The sequence below is a fragment of the Sciurus vulgaris genome (genome assembly GCF_902686455.1).
Source record: "Sciurus vulgaris genome assembly, chromosome: 2".
Classification (NCBI taxonomy): domain Eukaryota; kingdom Metazoa; phylum Chordata; class Mammalia; order Rodentia; family Sciuridae; genus Sciurus; species Sciurus vulgaris.
In genome coordinates this window covers 151,427,820-151,445,121 of record NC_136462.1, presented here as the reverse complement: position 1 = coordinate 151,445,121, position 17,302 = coordinate 151,427,820, and the positions used below count along the sequence as shown (strand labels likewise).

Below are 17,302 nucleotides of genomic sequence, written 5' to 3'. Positions count from 1 at the left end.
CTAGTCCTGTGGTTCCCAGGCCTGGCTTCTCATCAGATCACATAGGGAGCTTTGGCTTCATCAGTTATTCTGTCTAACCACACATTAATTCATATATGGATTGATCATGACTGATACTTTAAAAATCTTAAATCTTTATTTTTTTAGGGAAGTTTTAAAATCACAGCAAAACTGAACAGAAATTACATAGTACTTATCCACACAAACCGCTCCCCTACTGCCAACACCCTGCATCAGGGTAGCATATTTATTACAACTGGTGAACAAGCATTGACACGTCATTACCAACCCCCCCCCAAAAAATGTTCTGGAATAGGAAATATGTACTTAAAAAAGAAAGATCTAAACAGTACAGAAGGATATACAGGGTAAAGCAAATCTCTCCAGCCCCAGACTCCTGACCCTCACATTCCTTCCCCAGTGATATAAAGTACACTTGTGTATTTGTTTTCACTTACAATTTTAATACCATATAGCACACCATAAGCTCTGGAATGAGCTTTTTTTCCTCCTAACAATAGACATTAAAGATTGTCCGATAAATTAAGCCACTTCGTTCTTTTTAAAAATATCCTGCAGAGTCATCAAAAGTATAGATTTTTTATCTCTTATTATTCATCCCCTACCAATGGATAAAATAGGTAGCTTTTTAAACCATACATTTCCAGATCTCATCTCAAAATTATTTAATAAGAATTTCAATGGGGAAACCCAGGAACAGGTATTTTATACATCTTCTCCAGGTTGATCTCATGTCAGCATTTCATTTCAGCATATTTACCAAGCAATAACAGGCCATCCTTCTAATGTTCCAACTGAAAAAAAAAAAAAAACTGGAGCTGGAAGATGCAAAATTATTTTCCCAAAGTCCCACCACAGAGGAATTGAAGGCAGTTATCAGTACAGTAGGGGGTCTCTGATTAGGACTTAGGAGTGAGTTAATCCATCTTAGGAGTGAGTTTATGCAGACTATAAAAATGTGACTGCAATACATTACCCTAAATATTGTAGTCCTGTTTATCAAGATGTGTTAAGTGATAATTTTCTTGTATTACTGTTGCCAATGTTCATAATGAGGACCCTGAAGTGCTTCTGAGTCATCAAAGGAACACTGAGGCAATGTCATCATGGTTTTAACATGAAGTGTGTTTTACCGGACTCTAAATCCATGGGTGGTGTGTTTGGATATTTTCAGTGAACAGTACATTAAATTTACTCATAACTCAATGGGGTCACTTCTGCTGTTCTGTAAAAGCCGGAGATTTTTATGCATCTGCACAGAGCATGGTCTAGAAAGATCTTGGGTTCCAGAAAGCTCTAGTCTCTTCTTTAGCAATGACTCCAGGCTAGGCAAACTATTTAAGCTGTTTCTTGGGTTATAAAATGAGGATAAAAATTATGTCCATATTGTTCACTACTCATGAGGTTTCTTTGAGATAAGTTATATGAAAGTATTTTGAAAATTGTATCTCCTATACAAAACAAATAATACTATTTTGTCATTTGAAAAGATGTGTTATCTGAGCTGGTGGTATTGTTCAGTGGAAGAGTACATGCTTAGAATTCACAAGGACAAGTTTGATCCCTAGCCATATATATGTATTATATGTGTGTGTGTTTGTGTGTGTGTGTACATATATACACACACACATTGCATTTAATATATATAAGCATTTGATGCAATGCTTTAATGCCTAGGCCAAATTGGCTAACATCACTCATGCATCCTGCTTTGCTTTTAATTTGTAAAATCTTTTCTGACAGATAATTACATAGAAGAAAAATCCAAAGGTCATAATGATACAAAGTGAAAAGAAGAGCATATCAATAGATGACACTAGGTATATGCCATGCATTATACTCTGTAAAGGTCCTCATAGCAACCCTTTGAGGTATGTTACTCTTATTATTCCCATCTCATAGATGATAAAACTAGATCACAGAGAAGTTTAGTAACTTTCCCAAGTTATACAATTACTAAGGGCAAGGCCTATTTTCTGTCATCGCCCTGAAATACTAGTCTTATTCTCCAAGGATGACCATTATTTAACACTTAATTGCATATCTGTATTTGTTTTCTATTTCTGCATAACAAATTGCCCTAAAATGAAGAGGCTTAAACAATGGCATTTATTAATGCACAGCATCTCTGGATCAGTAATCAGAATGTGGCTTAGCTGGGTGCCTCTGAATCAGGTTCCCTTATTAGGTTTCGGTCAGGATGTGGGTCAGGGCTGCAGTTTCATCCGAAGATCCAACTTGGGAAGGATCTATTTCAGGTTCATTTGCAAAGTTATTGAGGCTATGGGACTGAGAAGCAAGTCACAACCCACATTCAAGGAGAGAGGGTTACCCAAGGAGGCGGGAATCTTCCAAAGCCATGATAAAGACTGCCTGCCATGATAGCCTTCCAGAGCTTTTCTATGCAAATAAAAAGTTTTAAAACAAAAAAATCATATCCTTTGTATTTTTCCTTTACAGATATCAAGATGATCCCCTTACCTTGAGTTCCATTGTGTAGAAGTTATAAAACTCTATAAATAAGTCTGCTATTGATGGGCATGTAGGTTATTTCAGGAAAAAGACCCTTTTCCCTATATTCCAAGTACATGTTAAGCATCACTGTGGATGAGGTTTTGTGTCCAGTGTTGGCACAGAAATAGAAGGATAACATCCCTGCTCTCAAAGCATCCTCAGCCAAGGGGGAAAAGAAAGACAACTGTTCAATCAATTGTAAAAGACCCTGGCAGGTGCCACTGTGAAAGAGGGTACAAAGATGTCATGCAAGTCCAAAAGATGGACTGAGCACATCTGATAACTTCAGAATAACTACCACATCCTTTTGCACAGGTGAGCAAACTGAGTCACAACTTGACATTTGTTTCTCCTACACCTCCCAAAACAACACGTGTGCTGAAACCTGTGCTTAGGACTCCCAGGGTGGGTGGAAACCATTAATAGCTGATGCCCAGACCCTACAGTTCTAATATGCCCTAGAAAATCAAGGCAAGAGAGATGGAGAAGAAAAAAAAAAGAGTTTGGTATTCTAGAGGCAAAAACCATCAACTCCATTTTACTTTTCATTCCAGGTTTTAGCATCTTCGAGTCACTCTCTAAATTAGTTCATGTAACATTTTTAAGAAGCGCTTTTTTTTTTCTGTGTATCTGGAAAGGATACATTAAAAATAAGGTTAAGGCTGGGTGCAATGGTGCACACTTGTAATTCCAGCAACTTGGAGGTTAAGGCAGGAGTATTGCAAGTTCAAGGTCACCTCAGCAAGTTAGCAAGGAAGGCCCTAAGCAACTTAGCAAGAGCCTGTCTCAAAATAATAAATAAATAAATAAATGAATAAATAAATAAATAGGGCTGGGGATTTAGCTCAGTGGTAAAGCAACCCTGGGTTCAATCCCCCCACCAAAAGAAGAAGAAGGTTAATGTTAATTGTTCAGTTGGTCACAGAAGAGCCAAGAGCTTTGGGATTAATGTCACAGAAATGACCCTGTGCTCCTAGGTGCTCTTCATGTTCAGGGCTCTCCTCATGTGGTTTGTAGTCAATATAGCAACTGGATTCTGCTCCATTTTTCAAATCATTTACACTGATTACTAAGAAAGGAACATCATTCTCATACTTTTCTATTTTGTGACAAATGAGTGCTCGTTTTTCTGAAAATGCCTCCTATAAAAACCAAAGATCCAAAAAGAAACTTTGGATTTAGATAGACTTACAGCTGGAATCCTGGGTTCAAAATTTATTGACTGTGTGGCCTCAGGGAAGTCATTTACTTTCTCTCTACCTCAGCTTCCTCATCTTTGAAATGGGTGTACTCACACCTATACCATTATCACAATGCCTGGGTCAGAGCAAGGAGCTCAATAAATTAAAGAAATCATCATTGACATTCACTGGGCCAATGTATGGGGTGTTTAACTTTCCCCCACGCTCCTGTTACTGGAAAATAGGTTGGGCTTCACAGTGAGGGAAGAGAGTCTTTAGCATTTTCAAGCATTGCTGAGGGCAAGGTTAGTTTGTAACTGGGTATGGGAAAAGAATAGGGTAAATGGGACCCAGAGTTCAGCATTAGAAGGATCCTTGTTCCCTACCAGGAGGGGAATGACCCTCTTAAGATGATAAAAAGTGAGTGTAGCTAATATGAGTTCCATATTCTTCCCAAGTTACCTTGACTCCACAGAGTTTTTCAGAACAACTACCACCAACCATTGCATGGCTAACAGGCTCAAAATTCCCTGGAGATAGGACAAATTTGTTCATATTTCTTGGAAATATATGACTTAAGTGATTTTAAAAGCTCTGCATTACTTGGTGACTGAAATTCCCTGGAGACATCAGAGCTTTCCCCAAGAGACAAATTTTGGAAAGATTAGGGGGACTCCCTAAATAGAGAAAGTGGAAGAGCTGCTAACATACACCCTTGCTGAGAACTTCCAGCACTTATCCTTAAGTGCTGTCTCTTGGCTATAGTGAACCTGACAAAACAGCAAGAGCACAAGCTGCAGTTAGAAACCCCAGGCTTGAGTCTAGGGGGCACTGTGTTTTGAGCATTTTCATTTTACTGCAAATAGGTACAGAAAATCTCAGTGCTGCCTGCCTCATGGTTGTAGAGAGGATCACAGGAAGGGGTGGCAATGACAGTATTTTGAACAGTCCATGTAAGCAGTATTGTTATTAATTAGATGCCATCTACCACTCTTTGGTGAATACAGAGTCCCTTAGTTGTGGCCTCCTAGGCCCAGACATTGGCCTTAACCTCTCCCACAGTGGTCCTGATAAAACTAGAGTTACCCTGGGTAGTAGGTAAATCCAGAACATCACTGAAGGTCAACCTCTAGGCATTTAAATGTTGGAACACCACCATCAATTTCAAGGCAGTGGATGAATAGCCAGGAAGATACATTTACTTTGTATTTCTCAATCCTGAGCTGGATCATGCTTTGTTGTAGTGCTGTCCTGTGTATCGAAGGATGTTTAACAGCATCCCTGGCCTCTATCCACTAACTGCCAGTATACTATCCATTTTATAATGACCCAAAATGTCTCTGGAGATTGCCAAATTGGGGGAAAGGACATTTTCAAAATCACCCCTTTTGAGAATCATTATTCTACATAAAAAAATAAAATATGGAATAGTAATTAGGGGAAGAGCTGGAACTGTTGTTGCCAAAAGACAGATTTCAGAAGGGGTATTGTAGTAGTGAAGGAAGCTGCTAGTAGTTTATGACATAAATGTGGCACCTTTCTTCTTTCCAGCTAGAGGACTACCAATGGTCCACAGTAGTCACCTGAAGAAGCTGGAGGATGGGAAAAAAAGGCTTAACCTCGGACCAAAAGCTAATGTAATCTGATATCACTAGTATGTGTCCATATGCCCTGCTGGTGACAGGTGCCTCAGCTTGGCAGGGGAAACCCATGTTAGACAGCCTCAAGGAGCCTAATAATACTAATTATGTACCTTAAACCTTTATTTCCTCAAAGGGTCCCTCTTATCGTAAAGAAATACAGGACATCCAAGAGTATGTCAGCACTCTCAAAAACCAGATCTTTTTTCATTTGCCTAAGCTGCATATAGACCATAGAAAAATCTTACTTGAATGGAAAGAGGGGAAACTCACTCAGAAGCTGAGACCAACTTCCCCTTGCAACAGGGCAGGCACAGGGCCTCAGACCCCTTGTGCTTTGGAGCATTTCCCGACCTTTTTGCCTTGCTAGGATACCCAATCTATCAAGGCTTTTGATCTGTCCTTGCATTATCTGTATTCATTCTGTTAAAGTAGAAAAGCAAAGTTACATTACTAAAGGAAGTAAGTGTAGAATCTTGGTTCTGTTCTAGACATTTCCAAACAGCTTAAGGAAAGGGGGGATTGGACCTGGTAATGTCTCTTCCTTGCCAGGCCTCAGCTAACCTCCAGTCCTTGAGGGAGAAGCAAAGGGGTAAACACTGCCTGGGAACTTTCCAGAGTTGAAGATAATGCCAGAAATTCTCCAAGCAGGGCCACTCCTTTCTCTCCTCCCACTCCAAAGGCCTGTCTGCTTACTGCCTTTACACAGTATCATTTAAAACAAACAAATCAGGAGTTGCTTAGGCAGTGACTAAATTTTCTGACAAAAATCAACATAAAGGGAAAAAAAATCCATTAATATATATTATAGCCTTCTCTTTGGATTCACCTGTGAGGACTAAAGTAAATGCCTTCCTGCTGCCAGATACTGCTCTCAGCAGGAGCTCAAATCAGGAAGCCCATTGGAAATTGGTGGCAGGGTCTGGTCATTCCTAAAGACTCTCTGGAAGAAAGTTCAGGTCAAGTGAAAGCACAGGGTTCCTCCTTTTGACAAAGCCTTAGAGCCAGGGAACAGGTGTAGCCTGCCAAAAACAAACAAAAACTTCCTTCAAACAACAACAAACAGTTAACACAGGCAGCCTGTCAACACCAATTAGCCTGCCCAGCAAGCAGAAGCCTATTAAGACCAAATTCAAATCCAGCAAGGCCTCCACAAGTGAAAACTGTCATCCCTTCTTTCTTCTTCAGCTTCTTCAATGGAAACTCACTCAGAAGCTGAGACCAACTTCCCCTTGCAACAGGGCAGGCACAGGGCCTCAGACCCCTTGTGCTTTGGAGCATTTCCTGACCTTTTTGCCTTGCTAGGCCCATTCCTCAATAATAATATCCCTATTGAAATTTATTTTTGTATCACCTTAAATATGTCAATATTTCATTTTCTTAATGTTTCAGGCAAAAATTATAGATTTCTCAGAATTGAAAGTTTAAGCATTTCCTTTAAATATTTCTATTTCCTTTTTTTCTTTCTTTCTTTTGATCATCTAATTTTAAAAGAAATTAAAGATATTCCTGGGTCCCCCAAAATATCTTGAGCTGTAGGCCCTGATACTTGCTATTTTTCTTTAATATTCTGTTATCCATAACCATCTATCTAACCACACACAATTCCAGTCTCTTTCGGAAGTCCACTGTATTGATTAGGAAAAAAAAAAAAAAAAAAAAAAAAAAAAACCCTCATGTAATATGCCTGGAAGTTATATATTTCAATCTGCCCCTTAAAAGTGATTCTTTACAGTTAGATGCCAAGAGGCTTTAAAAAAATCAAGTCAGCACAAGATAGATTTTCTTCAATATTTTATTTATATAGAAATACTTAAAAAATGAAGTAGCACCATTACTTAAGTTTTACCTTTATTATGTAGAACTTTAAATGTCAGAAAAATAAAACTCTTGATACAATTTCAAATCTTGTCTCAGCAAATATAATATTAGTATTTGACCATGAGGTTAAAGGCCCTTTATCATAAAATAAAATATACTTTGTTTTTTAAACTTTGCTCAGTAAAGTACATTTAAGCTCAAGTAACATCACCTACATATACATAAACAAGTGGTAAACAAATGTATTAAAATAGAAATACTAAAACTATAGTGGTGCAACAGAATTTTTGTAACTTGCACTGAATTCTATTTATACAAATGTTAGAAAGCATCAACAGTTCCTTTTGACATGTTTATACATTTCCGTTTTTTGTAATAATATAGAATAAAATATGCTTTATATCACTGAATAGAAAATATGCTGGGTGAAGCAGATCTAGAAGATTTGTCTGAACCTATAAAATCTCCATCCCAACAGAATACTGCTCAAAACGTTACACATTTTATGGTTGTAATTCCGTCACAATTGTGTGATTATTAAAATAATACAGTGTTCTTTGCCATAAGGCCATACTAAAATAAAAAGATTTAACCCAGCTACAAAAAAGTTCACTGAACTTAAATTAAAATACTTGTAAACATCTTTGCAATATGAAATATAATTTTTCAAGTCAAAAAAGAATAAAATACTTCAATCTGTATTAATGCAATTTCTCTTTAAAACTTTTAAAGGTTTTTAATATATAAGAGATATGTTACAGTTTCTTTAACTTTAATAAAGCTGCAGTATCCTGGTTTCACAGGAACTCCTGGCCCTTTCACGAACATTCAAAAAGGATCCACTTGTGTTCTATAAGGAGCATCATAGGAACCCACCCACAAAGGGGAACACACGAAACAGTCCACACATCCCATAGCACTATTATTATCATCTTCATCATCATAATTAATGTTCATTTTTCCTACTTTAAGAAAATGGAAAACTTGTGGGGTTTTCTTCTTTTGGAAGCTTCCTATTAAGTACAGTGTAAAAACTATCATTACTAGAATGTCGCCGTTCCTATTATTTATAGAGCATGCATTTCAGCTGGTCAGGTTTCCCAGGCTACAGTACTCTTGATGCACATATCCTGGCAAGTTCCTTTGTTTAAAAATTACATTTTAAAAAATGAGCGGATACTACAGCTTTCCAAGCTCCTCTGGGATCTCAGAGTTGGGGACCGGGGAGAAGGTGGGGCACCAGGGAGGCCGGCTGGCTGGCGCAGGGGAGTGAGGATGCAGGAGAGGAGGGCTCCCCCTTACCCCCGCGCACAGCGCGCGCAGGCGCGCGCTGCCTTCAGGAAAAGATGCGGATGGCCTGAGTGACCGCGGTGTGGCAGACCGGGCACTCGGGCTCGTTCTTCTCACAGATGCGATTGGCGCACTCCATGCAGAATAGGTTGTGGCCGCAGGGCACTAGCGCTGCGATCACCTCGCTCTCGAAGCACACTGAACAGTCGCGGCTACCCTTACGCCGCAGACCAGAGGAAGAGGATGAAGAGCTGGAGGAGGAGCTCGACGATGAGGAGGATCCCGATGTATCCGATGATTGCAAGCCAGGTAGCTGTGTCCCTAGCCCGTTGGCATAGGCAGCGTAGGCCAGGCCTCCTCCTCCCGGGTCGCTGCGCACCCGGCGAGCCAGGTGATGCTCACCCGCCCCCGGGGCCATGTGCAAGGGCGGAGACAGGCGCGGGCAGCTAGTGCCCGGGTGCAGTCGGCGGTGCACTAGCAGCCCCAGGTTGGCATTGGAGGGCGCGCTAGCGCCACCTCCGGGAAAGACCACAGAGGAAGACGAGGCGGAGGAAGATGCCGAAGAAGAGCAGGAAGAGGACACAGGAGCTGCAGGTCCGCCTCCAGGGGACCGCTCAAACTGAGCCCAGAGAAGAGGCGCCCCAGGTGGGGGAGCGGGGGCTGGGTCGAAGGTGGGCTGCAGCTCAGGGCAGCCATCAGGGGAAGGGACTGAGGCTTCTCCCGCTGTGTAGGCATACCCATTGCCGTTGTTATTGTTATTTCCGTTGTGCGCGAAGCTGAGCGCAGGGCTGGGAGGGCTGTAGTCCGCCAGGCGCGGGGTGGCGGCTGCACTGCCACTGGTCCCGCCGCCGAAGTAAGAGTCTGTAGAGGCGCTGCCAAGCGAGCTGGAACTATCATTGCGGTAACTGGAAAACGGCTTGCGTCCAGGGGTGGGAGTGATGCTGGGGGTGGGCTTGCTCCAGAGGCTACCCGGGCCGGACCCGCCGGACCCGTGATGCAGATCGAAGCCCACATCTGTGCCGTTGGCGTGGAAGTCGTTCTCATCTGTGAGCTCAATGATGCCGCCGGTGCGCAAGGCAATGTGCGCCTCGATCTCTTCGCGAGCGCGATCCACGTTCTCAGGCATGCCTGTCACCTCGAACACTGGCTCCTTGTCGCGGCTGGGAGTCACGATGTACGTGTGTGTCTGCTGCTGAATGCGCTTGATTGTGGCGCCCTTGGGCCCCACCACAAGCCCCACCACGCGGTAGGGCACTCTCACTTGGATGGTGGTTTGCCCGGGCAGGTTGGGCGGCCCTGGCACCGCGCCGTTGAGTGCTGTGTTCTTGTTACGCGAGGCGCGGATCATGGAGAAGTGCTCAGCGGCGGAGATGATCTCCCTCCGAGCCATGGCCACATCCTCCTTCCTCCCCGTCACAACAAAGACAGGCTCCTCCCCGCGAACTGGGGTCTTGATGTAAGTGTTGGTCTTCGCCCGCAGCGCTTTGATTTTACAACCTGGGAGCCAGGGTGCGGAGGAGGGAGTGGGAGAAAGAGAGACAGACAGACACGCCCATTATCCCGGGGTAACCGCGGAGACCAGGGACTGCCTGCGACCAAGGCAGTGGGACAGCAGAACACGCGATGGGAAGAAAGGGGGCGTCTCCCTCGCTGACCTCGAGCCCAGCCACCGGCTGGGCAGCGGATTCCACCAGCAAGGCGCTCGAGGAACAGCCCATTGGCTGCCTGGTTCTCCCCCAGTGACTGCAGCCGTCCCAAGCCAAACCCGAGAATCCCAGAAAGTCATCTGGGGAGATGCTAGTGGGATCCAGCTGGGCGCGCCGTCTGCCTTAAAGACACGGTGAAGGGGAGAAGGGAAGGCGACCGCAGTCGTGATTCCTCAGCGATAGGGGACTTGGGGGGGACGCAGTCCCGGGACCCATTGTTCCTCTTCTGGACTCCATTCCGCCTTGCAGAAATCCAGAATCCTCCTCCCATCCGATGCTCACGCCTCCTCCTCCCCCCTCCCAAAGGAACCATCAAAGGCCCCCTCCCCCAAGCATCTTATATTTAAATTATCTTTCCCCAGGTGGGCTGAGTGGAGGGAGCTAGGGGAGAAGGCAGTGATTTTAGCAGGAGAAAGTGCATCCTGCGGTGGCAGCAGCGCGGCTCTAGGAGACAAGCTGCCTGCACTTTCTTTGTCTGGGGCGCCGGCCCTTCGCGCGGCTCTTCCTCCCTCCCCAAGGCTCCCCCGTGCAGCGGATCGCGATCCTGCACACGCCCTCCCTGCGAGGCGATGGCCCGGGTCCCTGCACGCCCCTCATCTCCCCATCCCTGCCAGACCCACCTTGCCTCCCCACGATCTCCGCGACATGCTCCGAACTGGGCACCGGCACGCACTCGGTCATGTTCACGCTCTTCTTGCGCGGCTCGCTGTCGTACAGAGAGGCGCCCTCGTCACTGTCCAACCCCAGCAGGGAGAGCTGGTCGAGAGCAAGCTGCAGGGCTCTTTGGTCATCCAGGGTCTCTCCCCCGCCGCTGCTGCTGCCGCCGCCACCTCCCCCGCCACCTCCTCCCCCTCCGCCGCCGCTGCCGTTGCGCTCCAGGTCTGCAAACAGCGAGCTGGGCATCGCTCGGCCGTGCGCGCCGCGCCCCCGCCCGCCCTCGGCTCGGCGGCGAGAAGCTGCAGCCACAAAGGCAGCCGGGAAGCGGGTGGTCAGGGGCGGGGAGGCCGGCCGGCTGCGGAGGGCTCCGTTGCTCCTTTCTCGGCGCCGGGAGGAATGGGTCGCTGTATGCAGTCCGCACCGGGCAGTGGCTGCAAGATCCCCCGCCTGGGTCCCCACCCCAGATCTGCTGGCGGTTGGGGTGGGGGCAGAGCTCGAGTGGCGGCTGCGCGTGCCCCCCGATTGCCCGGCTGGCTGGCCACAAAGCCGAGCGAAAAGCGAGCAGGCGAGCGACAGCAGCGTTTCTTTAAGGAGCCCCTCCCCGGCTCCTCCACTCCCTCCCTCCCGCCCGCCCGCCCGCCCTCACTCAGCGCTTTTTCCTCCTCTCCTACCCGCCTCTTGACTGAGCCTCTGCAGCCAGACGGCTCCGGAGGGGGACGAGGGAGGCGCAACGTCACCGGCGGGAGCTGACACTACAATGCTACTGACACTATCGCTGGGGGAGGCGATTGGCGCGCGCCAGGCCGGGGGCGGGCGGAGGCCGCGGGCTGTGCGAGCGGAGAGCGAGCACCACCCCCTCCCCCCGCGCTCGCCGCAGCCCGCCCCGTCCTCCTCCCGGCCGCGCCCCTCCCCCGCCGCCGCCGCCGCTAACGCCTCTCTTTGTTGTCTAATGCGGGACTGGCAGGCTTGGGACACTTGTATGTACCTATCAGCCGAGGATAATCACTGTCCCCAAGTCTCCTCCCTCGCCGGACTGAGAAAAGAAAAGGCGCCCAACTCTGATACCAGCGGCCGGGCTAAAAGAGCGGTCCTTAGAAAGTCCCGTTAGCACCCCCAAATAAACCATCCGTAGAGCCAAAGCTACTACTAAGAGGAAGGTCTGTCATCTACCCAAAAGGGCTGCTTGAGCCCTGGGATACGTTAAAGGAGACTCGGGATCCTGGGGCGCACCGGCCGAGTGCCCGGAGCTGGTTGCCCACCTGCGCGGGAGCGCAGGAGACACAAAGGCACACGCCCGCCCACTGTCACCCGCGCGCGCGCACGCGTTCGCTCCTGCATTTTTGTCCCCTTGGGCAGCACTTCGCCCAAGTGGTTCTGAAACAGAAAGCCAAATGTCAATTGCATTGCGAGCCTGCCCCGCCCGGCGGCCAGAGACCCCTGGAAAGCCAGGCACCCGGTCCGGCACTCGTCCGGCGCGCGGACAAACACTCCGCGGGCTCTGACGCGCGCACGAGCGCCGCGCCACCAAGGCGGGAACGCGAGCTACAGTGCCTGCGGGCGGCTCGGGCGGCACGGGGTGCGCGCCCGCTGCTCCCGGTCCCGCCTCTCCCCACCGCAGGGCATGCGTATTGCTTGCGAGGAGCGGGCGCACCCTTTAAGGCGGGCACTAGAGCCCCGCCCACGCCCCGCCCCTTCAGGAGGTGTGCGCCTGCTGCTCCGCCGCTCTTTGTGCCTTCTCAGGATGGGGGTGGCGGCGGAGGGAGGGTGCGACGGGACCAGCCGGCTGGGACGGCAAGCTGCGCCCCCTCCCGGATGTTCCAAGGACCTCCTCCAAGCGCGAGAGAGAAGAAAGAAGGCTTTCAGGGGCGGGTCCGGGCGGGTCGCGCTGCCCTCTCTTCACGCTTCTCCCTGCGCTGCCCACCAGCGCGGGCGCCCCTCAGGGCCCGCGCGCTCCTCTCCTTTGTTCCAGGAGCTGCCCAGCTCTCTTTCTCTGTCCCTGCGCCCAGCGGTGGGCAGTCCAGAAGAGGTGTGGGACCTGCGGTTCGCTGAGAGGGACGCCTGCTGAGGACAATGAGCCATGTGGCTGTGGTTGCAGACAGGGTTACGAGGAGACTCTTGAGGACGATCTTGGGAATCCAAGGCAGAGACTAGAGACTTCCCTAAGTGCTCGGGGTGAACCCAAGAAGAGGGAGCAGGAGTACTGGACCTCGGTTTCTGATCCGCAGAATGGGGAAAACAATAGATGCCCTGCCCAACCCCTGGGTTGTTCTGAGAATTCAGTTTGTCAATAGATGGGAATGCACGCTGTAATCAGTAGACAGTTCCGCAAACGCCTTGAGTATTGAAAGCACCAAGGTGATCCCGTCCTTACTTGCTCACCTGGAGCTGTCTTGGGGGCGAGGTGCTGATTATTTCCTTAGGGAAATGAAGCTTCGAAGCCACTTAACAGTGGTTATTTCCTCAGGATGTTTACATTATACTGAGCTTGGTGTGTTTCTGGAAACAAAATGTTCAAAAGGGAGGGGGTGGCAATGGCAGTGGGGGGATGGCTCAGTATCCTTGGTGAAAGCCACCACCTAGAACTCCCGTAGGAAATTCCTGTATTTTTTTTTTTTTTTTTTTTGACCCGGTTTATGGACTCCGAGTCCAATTAATTTGGGAATGAGGAGGGTGTGCCCTTGAGGATTCCTGCCAAGAAGGAGGACTCCAAGTAAAGGGCCCTGGCTGGGGAGGGCCACGAATGAGGCTCAGCTTCAAGCCCTGAACAGGGCCTGTAAGCAGAAGGCACACAAGAAAAGCACGTTTCCATCTTGCCAACACAACTGGCTAGTTCTTAACTTCTGAGCTCTTTTTTAAGGAATTTAATAGCCTCCAGTTTGGGGGCACTGAGGTTTCTTTTTTAAAATAACAAACTCCATGAAGATTAAGTTAGCCTTTAGCTGATGAAGAACTGTGCACAGGTAAAAGTTGTCTGGATGCGCCCTCCCCAGGGTGGTTTGTGCTAGGCGGCTTGGCCACTAATATTCTCAGACCTGCTACAACTCCTGCTGTGGTGCCTGCTGTGATAAGATTTTAGATGAGTTAATTCTGAAATTTGCTAAAACTTAGAAGATGGGCTGCTTCAGAAGAGTCCCTGAGGTTCCTGGGTTGTTAACAGGAAGGCAAATGCAACACTTCACCAAGATGACATGTTTAAATGTCATTCTCCACTGCAGAATGATGGAAATGGGAACTGTTCTTGCCTGTAACTGCAAATGTTCAATGAATTCACACATCTTAACCCACATAAAGGATAAGCCAAAATTCTGACCATAGGAATTCATGAAAACCTGCCAATCCTGAGGTTTCCATGATGGTGAATGTAGCCCAGCTTGCCCCTCCACGGACTGGAATATTTCAGTAAATTCTATACTGAGATCACCAGGGTTTTCTGAAGACACTCAGAGAATTGAAGGCCCTCCTGAGAGTCTGGAGGCAGGACAAGTATGGTAAAGGTAGGAAGCCTGACAACTCTAGTACCCCCGAAAGTGTTGTCTGTAAAGAGAAGCTTGGATCCAGTTTCCCACCTGCCTCAGAGGGTTGTTTTAGCAAGATGTATGCTGATAAGCAAAAAGTAAGTCACTGAGGATTGCAAAGAGCTAAGCAAATATAGTTGGTACACAGCCACTTGCCTTTTCTAATTTTATCCTATAATATTAACTGGTTAGGTGGTTTCGGATACATGAATGCCTTTATAAATGTAACAGTCCAAAAATTATAATTCTTAATTAATGTCTTTAATAAATCAAGACATCTTAAAACTCACAAAGCCCAGTTCTGGTTTTAAATAGATAATACACCCTAACCCCACCGTTTCTGGTTTCATTTTCCCAGGCTCCTATAGGACCCCAGAGCTTAACTACTTTTCCTGATCCAAGACTCATTCCCTATGGACTTCTCAATGTGGTCATTTTATTTTTTTTATTAGCACTAGAGAAAAGCTTGCAGAGTATGGTCTGATAATGAATAGAGAATTATAGTCATCATAAATAAGAAAAGGTAAAGTTACCACACAAAAGCAAACAAGACAAACTTGTATTCATTTCTAGAGACTTCAAATTATTTTATACACATCTTGGTTTCTTTTTTGAACTAAATAGCTGGTAAAAAAAATTTTTAATTCTCATGTGAAAACAAGCACATGTTTTAAGTCAGCTCATTTAGTATTACTGAGCACAGAGAAAAGAGTGGATGATACAGAAATGAAGAAGATGGCAAGGAAAAAGGAGATCCTTGGCCCTGAACACTGATCGCGTCCAAACCTAGTCACACTTGTGGGTAAGTGGATCATATGAATGAAATAGTGAATCTGCCTAGGGTCCTGAGAAAACTTCCAAGAGATGGGAGATATTTGAGTTGTGCTTCCAATGACTGAAGTGTGAGAATTAACTGAGGTGCTAGCACAGGACATGGCATCCAGCAGGAACTCAATAAAGGCTTACTAAATGAATGAGCGAGGCAGGCTAAAAAGCCTTGAAGGTTTAATTTTCCTAAGCATGCCCATGAGTAACTCAGTCTCTAGGAAACAACTCAAATGATTCCAGCCACAACTACATGTTTTTAACTAAAATTAGTAATCACAGGTAATACCTATTAAGTACTTATGTATCAGGCAGTTTACCAAATGCTTTATAGTAGAGTATATTGTTTAGTCTTCATAATTATTCTGAGGCAAGCTCTCTTATTATCCCCATTTTACAGATGCAATGATTAAATTGCTTGCCCAAACAGAAGCAGATTTACCTTCAAGCAGATGCAGCATAAGCTGCTGGGGTCCTCTCTTAACACAGGCCCTTCCAAAGCCCTGGGAGAGGTTCTAGCAATTTATTTATAGGACACGTTTCAGTAACATTTCAAAAGTAAGCTTTTTATTCCATCAAGAGAACCCGTAAGATGTTGTAAGCGTTAGGGGCAACAAATCTTAGAGGAACTATTGTGCCCAGGGTCACACAGCTGGTAAGTGGCACAGGAGCCCATGACCTTAACCAGCCCTAAGTTCCTTCCTGTCTCTGGGCCATGCATCTTCAGCTAGGAGATATTTCCAGCCCTGCTTTTCACACAGCATTATAAGGCTCACATGTGTGAAGGCGTGAGAAAGCCCTTTGGTTTTTGATGTTCTTCTGTTGTCTTTGTTCACGTGTGTGTGGCATATAACACTTGTTACACACAAGTATTTTTAAAAATATTTTAATAATACAGGAAATGCTTTCCTTATGTTGAGTGAACAAAAAAGGCAACAAGGAATGTGTGTGTGCTCACATGTGTGTACATGTATCACTAAACAATAAACAGACAGTGAAATAATACGTAGAAAAAATACATCAGATTTTTAATAATGATTATTCTTTAAGTTACAGGAACACAATTTTACCTTAATTTTTAACTTTTCTGTATTTCAAGTCCTAAATATACATCTTTATTCAATTAATTTTTAAATGAAAAATTTAAATTTTTAATTTAATATGTACTTTTAAAAATTAAATAGTGCAATATGCAAAATACACTCTATTGTCATGTATATATAAAAAGAATAGATAAAAAATAAATAGAGGGCTGGGGATATAGCTCAGTTGGTAGAGTGCTTGCCTTGAAAGCACAAGGCCCTGGGTTCAATCCCCAGTACCGCAAAAAAAAAAAAATAGAAATTAAATAGTGCTAAAAGGTTTAATAAAATAAAGAGTACATCCTGCCCTATCGGTGCCATAAATAGAAGCAAAAAAAAAAAAAATCTAAAGCTTATTCTAGCACATATTTATAAAGCTTTTAGAATTATAAGAGTAAAGAGGGTGAAAATTTCATAAGTTTTATTAAATCAGCCTTTAAATGTAGCTTGACTTTTAAAATTTAAACATTACTTAACTAATAATCAGTGATAACCACTCTGCAATATGGAAAAGGAATAAGAAAAAGAAAGTAATTTTAAAATCTCAGCTACATGGAAATTCAGAAGCCTAAAAACTCAGTCTTCACCAAGAAGATGCCATTTCTTTTTTCTGAATAGAGATAAAATAGATGGGTGAACTTCACATTTTTTACAATTGAACACTCTCTTTCCCAATGGTTTAGATTGAACCCCTGTCTATAAAACTGATAAAAACCATGGATGTTAGGGGTATGTGGTCCAACCTTCAATTTAACAGTGAGCAAACTGAAGACCAAACTAGGAAAAGGCCAATTCAACATCCAATGCTACTGATGTGGAGCTGGAGAGGGAAGCCAGAGTCCAGGCTTCCTGTGTGATTTGTCCTATTGCTTTATCATTTAAGGCAATCTGACATTGCCTCTAGTTTGACTTTGGAGTAGTCTCATAGTCAGTATTGCCAGAATCAAACCTAAGAGGTTTCAAAGATAATTGCTCTCCAAATCTTGGTAGTGACAATAGGAAGCAGGCAGCCTTGCAAGACATCTAACCACAGGAAGAAGCCTCACCTGC

The 17,302-nt window shown here is 45.5% G+C and overlaps 1 protein-coding gene across 1 annotated transcript; it reads right to left on the bottom strand.

The window, feature by feature from the left end:
- Positions 1-7,147: 7,147 nt before the first annotated feature.
- Positions 7,148-11,426, bottom strand: MEX3B (mex-3 RNA binding family member B). Its single transcript, XM_079126449.1, has 2 exons — positions 10,794-11,426; positions 7,148-9,964 (listed from the first exon to the last, which is right to left on the bottom strand). Exons 1-2 carry the CDS (start codon positions 11,074-11,076, stop codon positions 8,514-8,516), a joined length of 1,734 nt encoding a protein of 577 aa, XP_078982575.1. The 5' UTR covers positions 11,077-11,426; the 3' UTR covers positions 7,148-8,513.
- Positions 11,427-17,302: the final 5,876 nt, after the last annotated feature.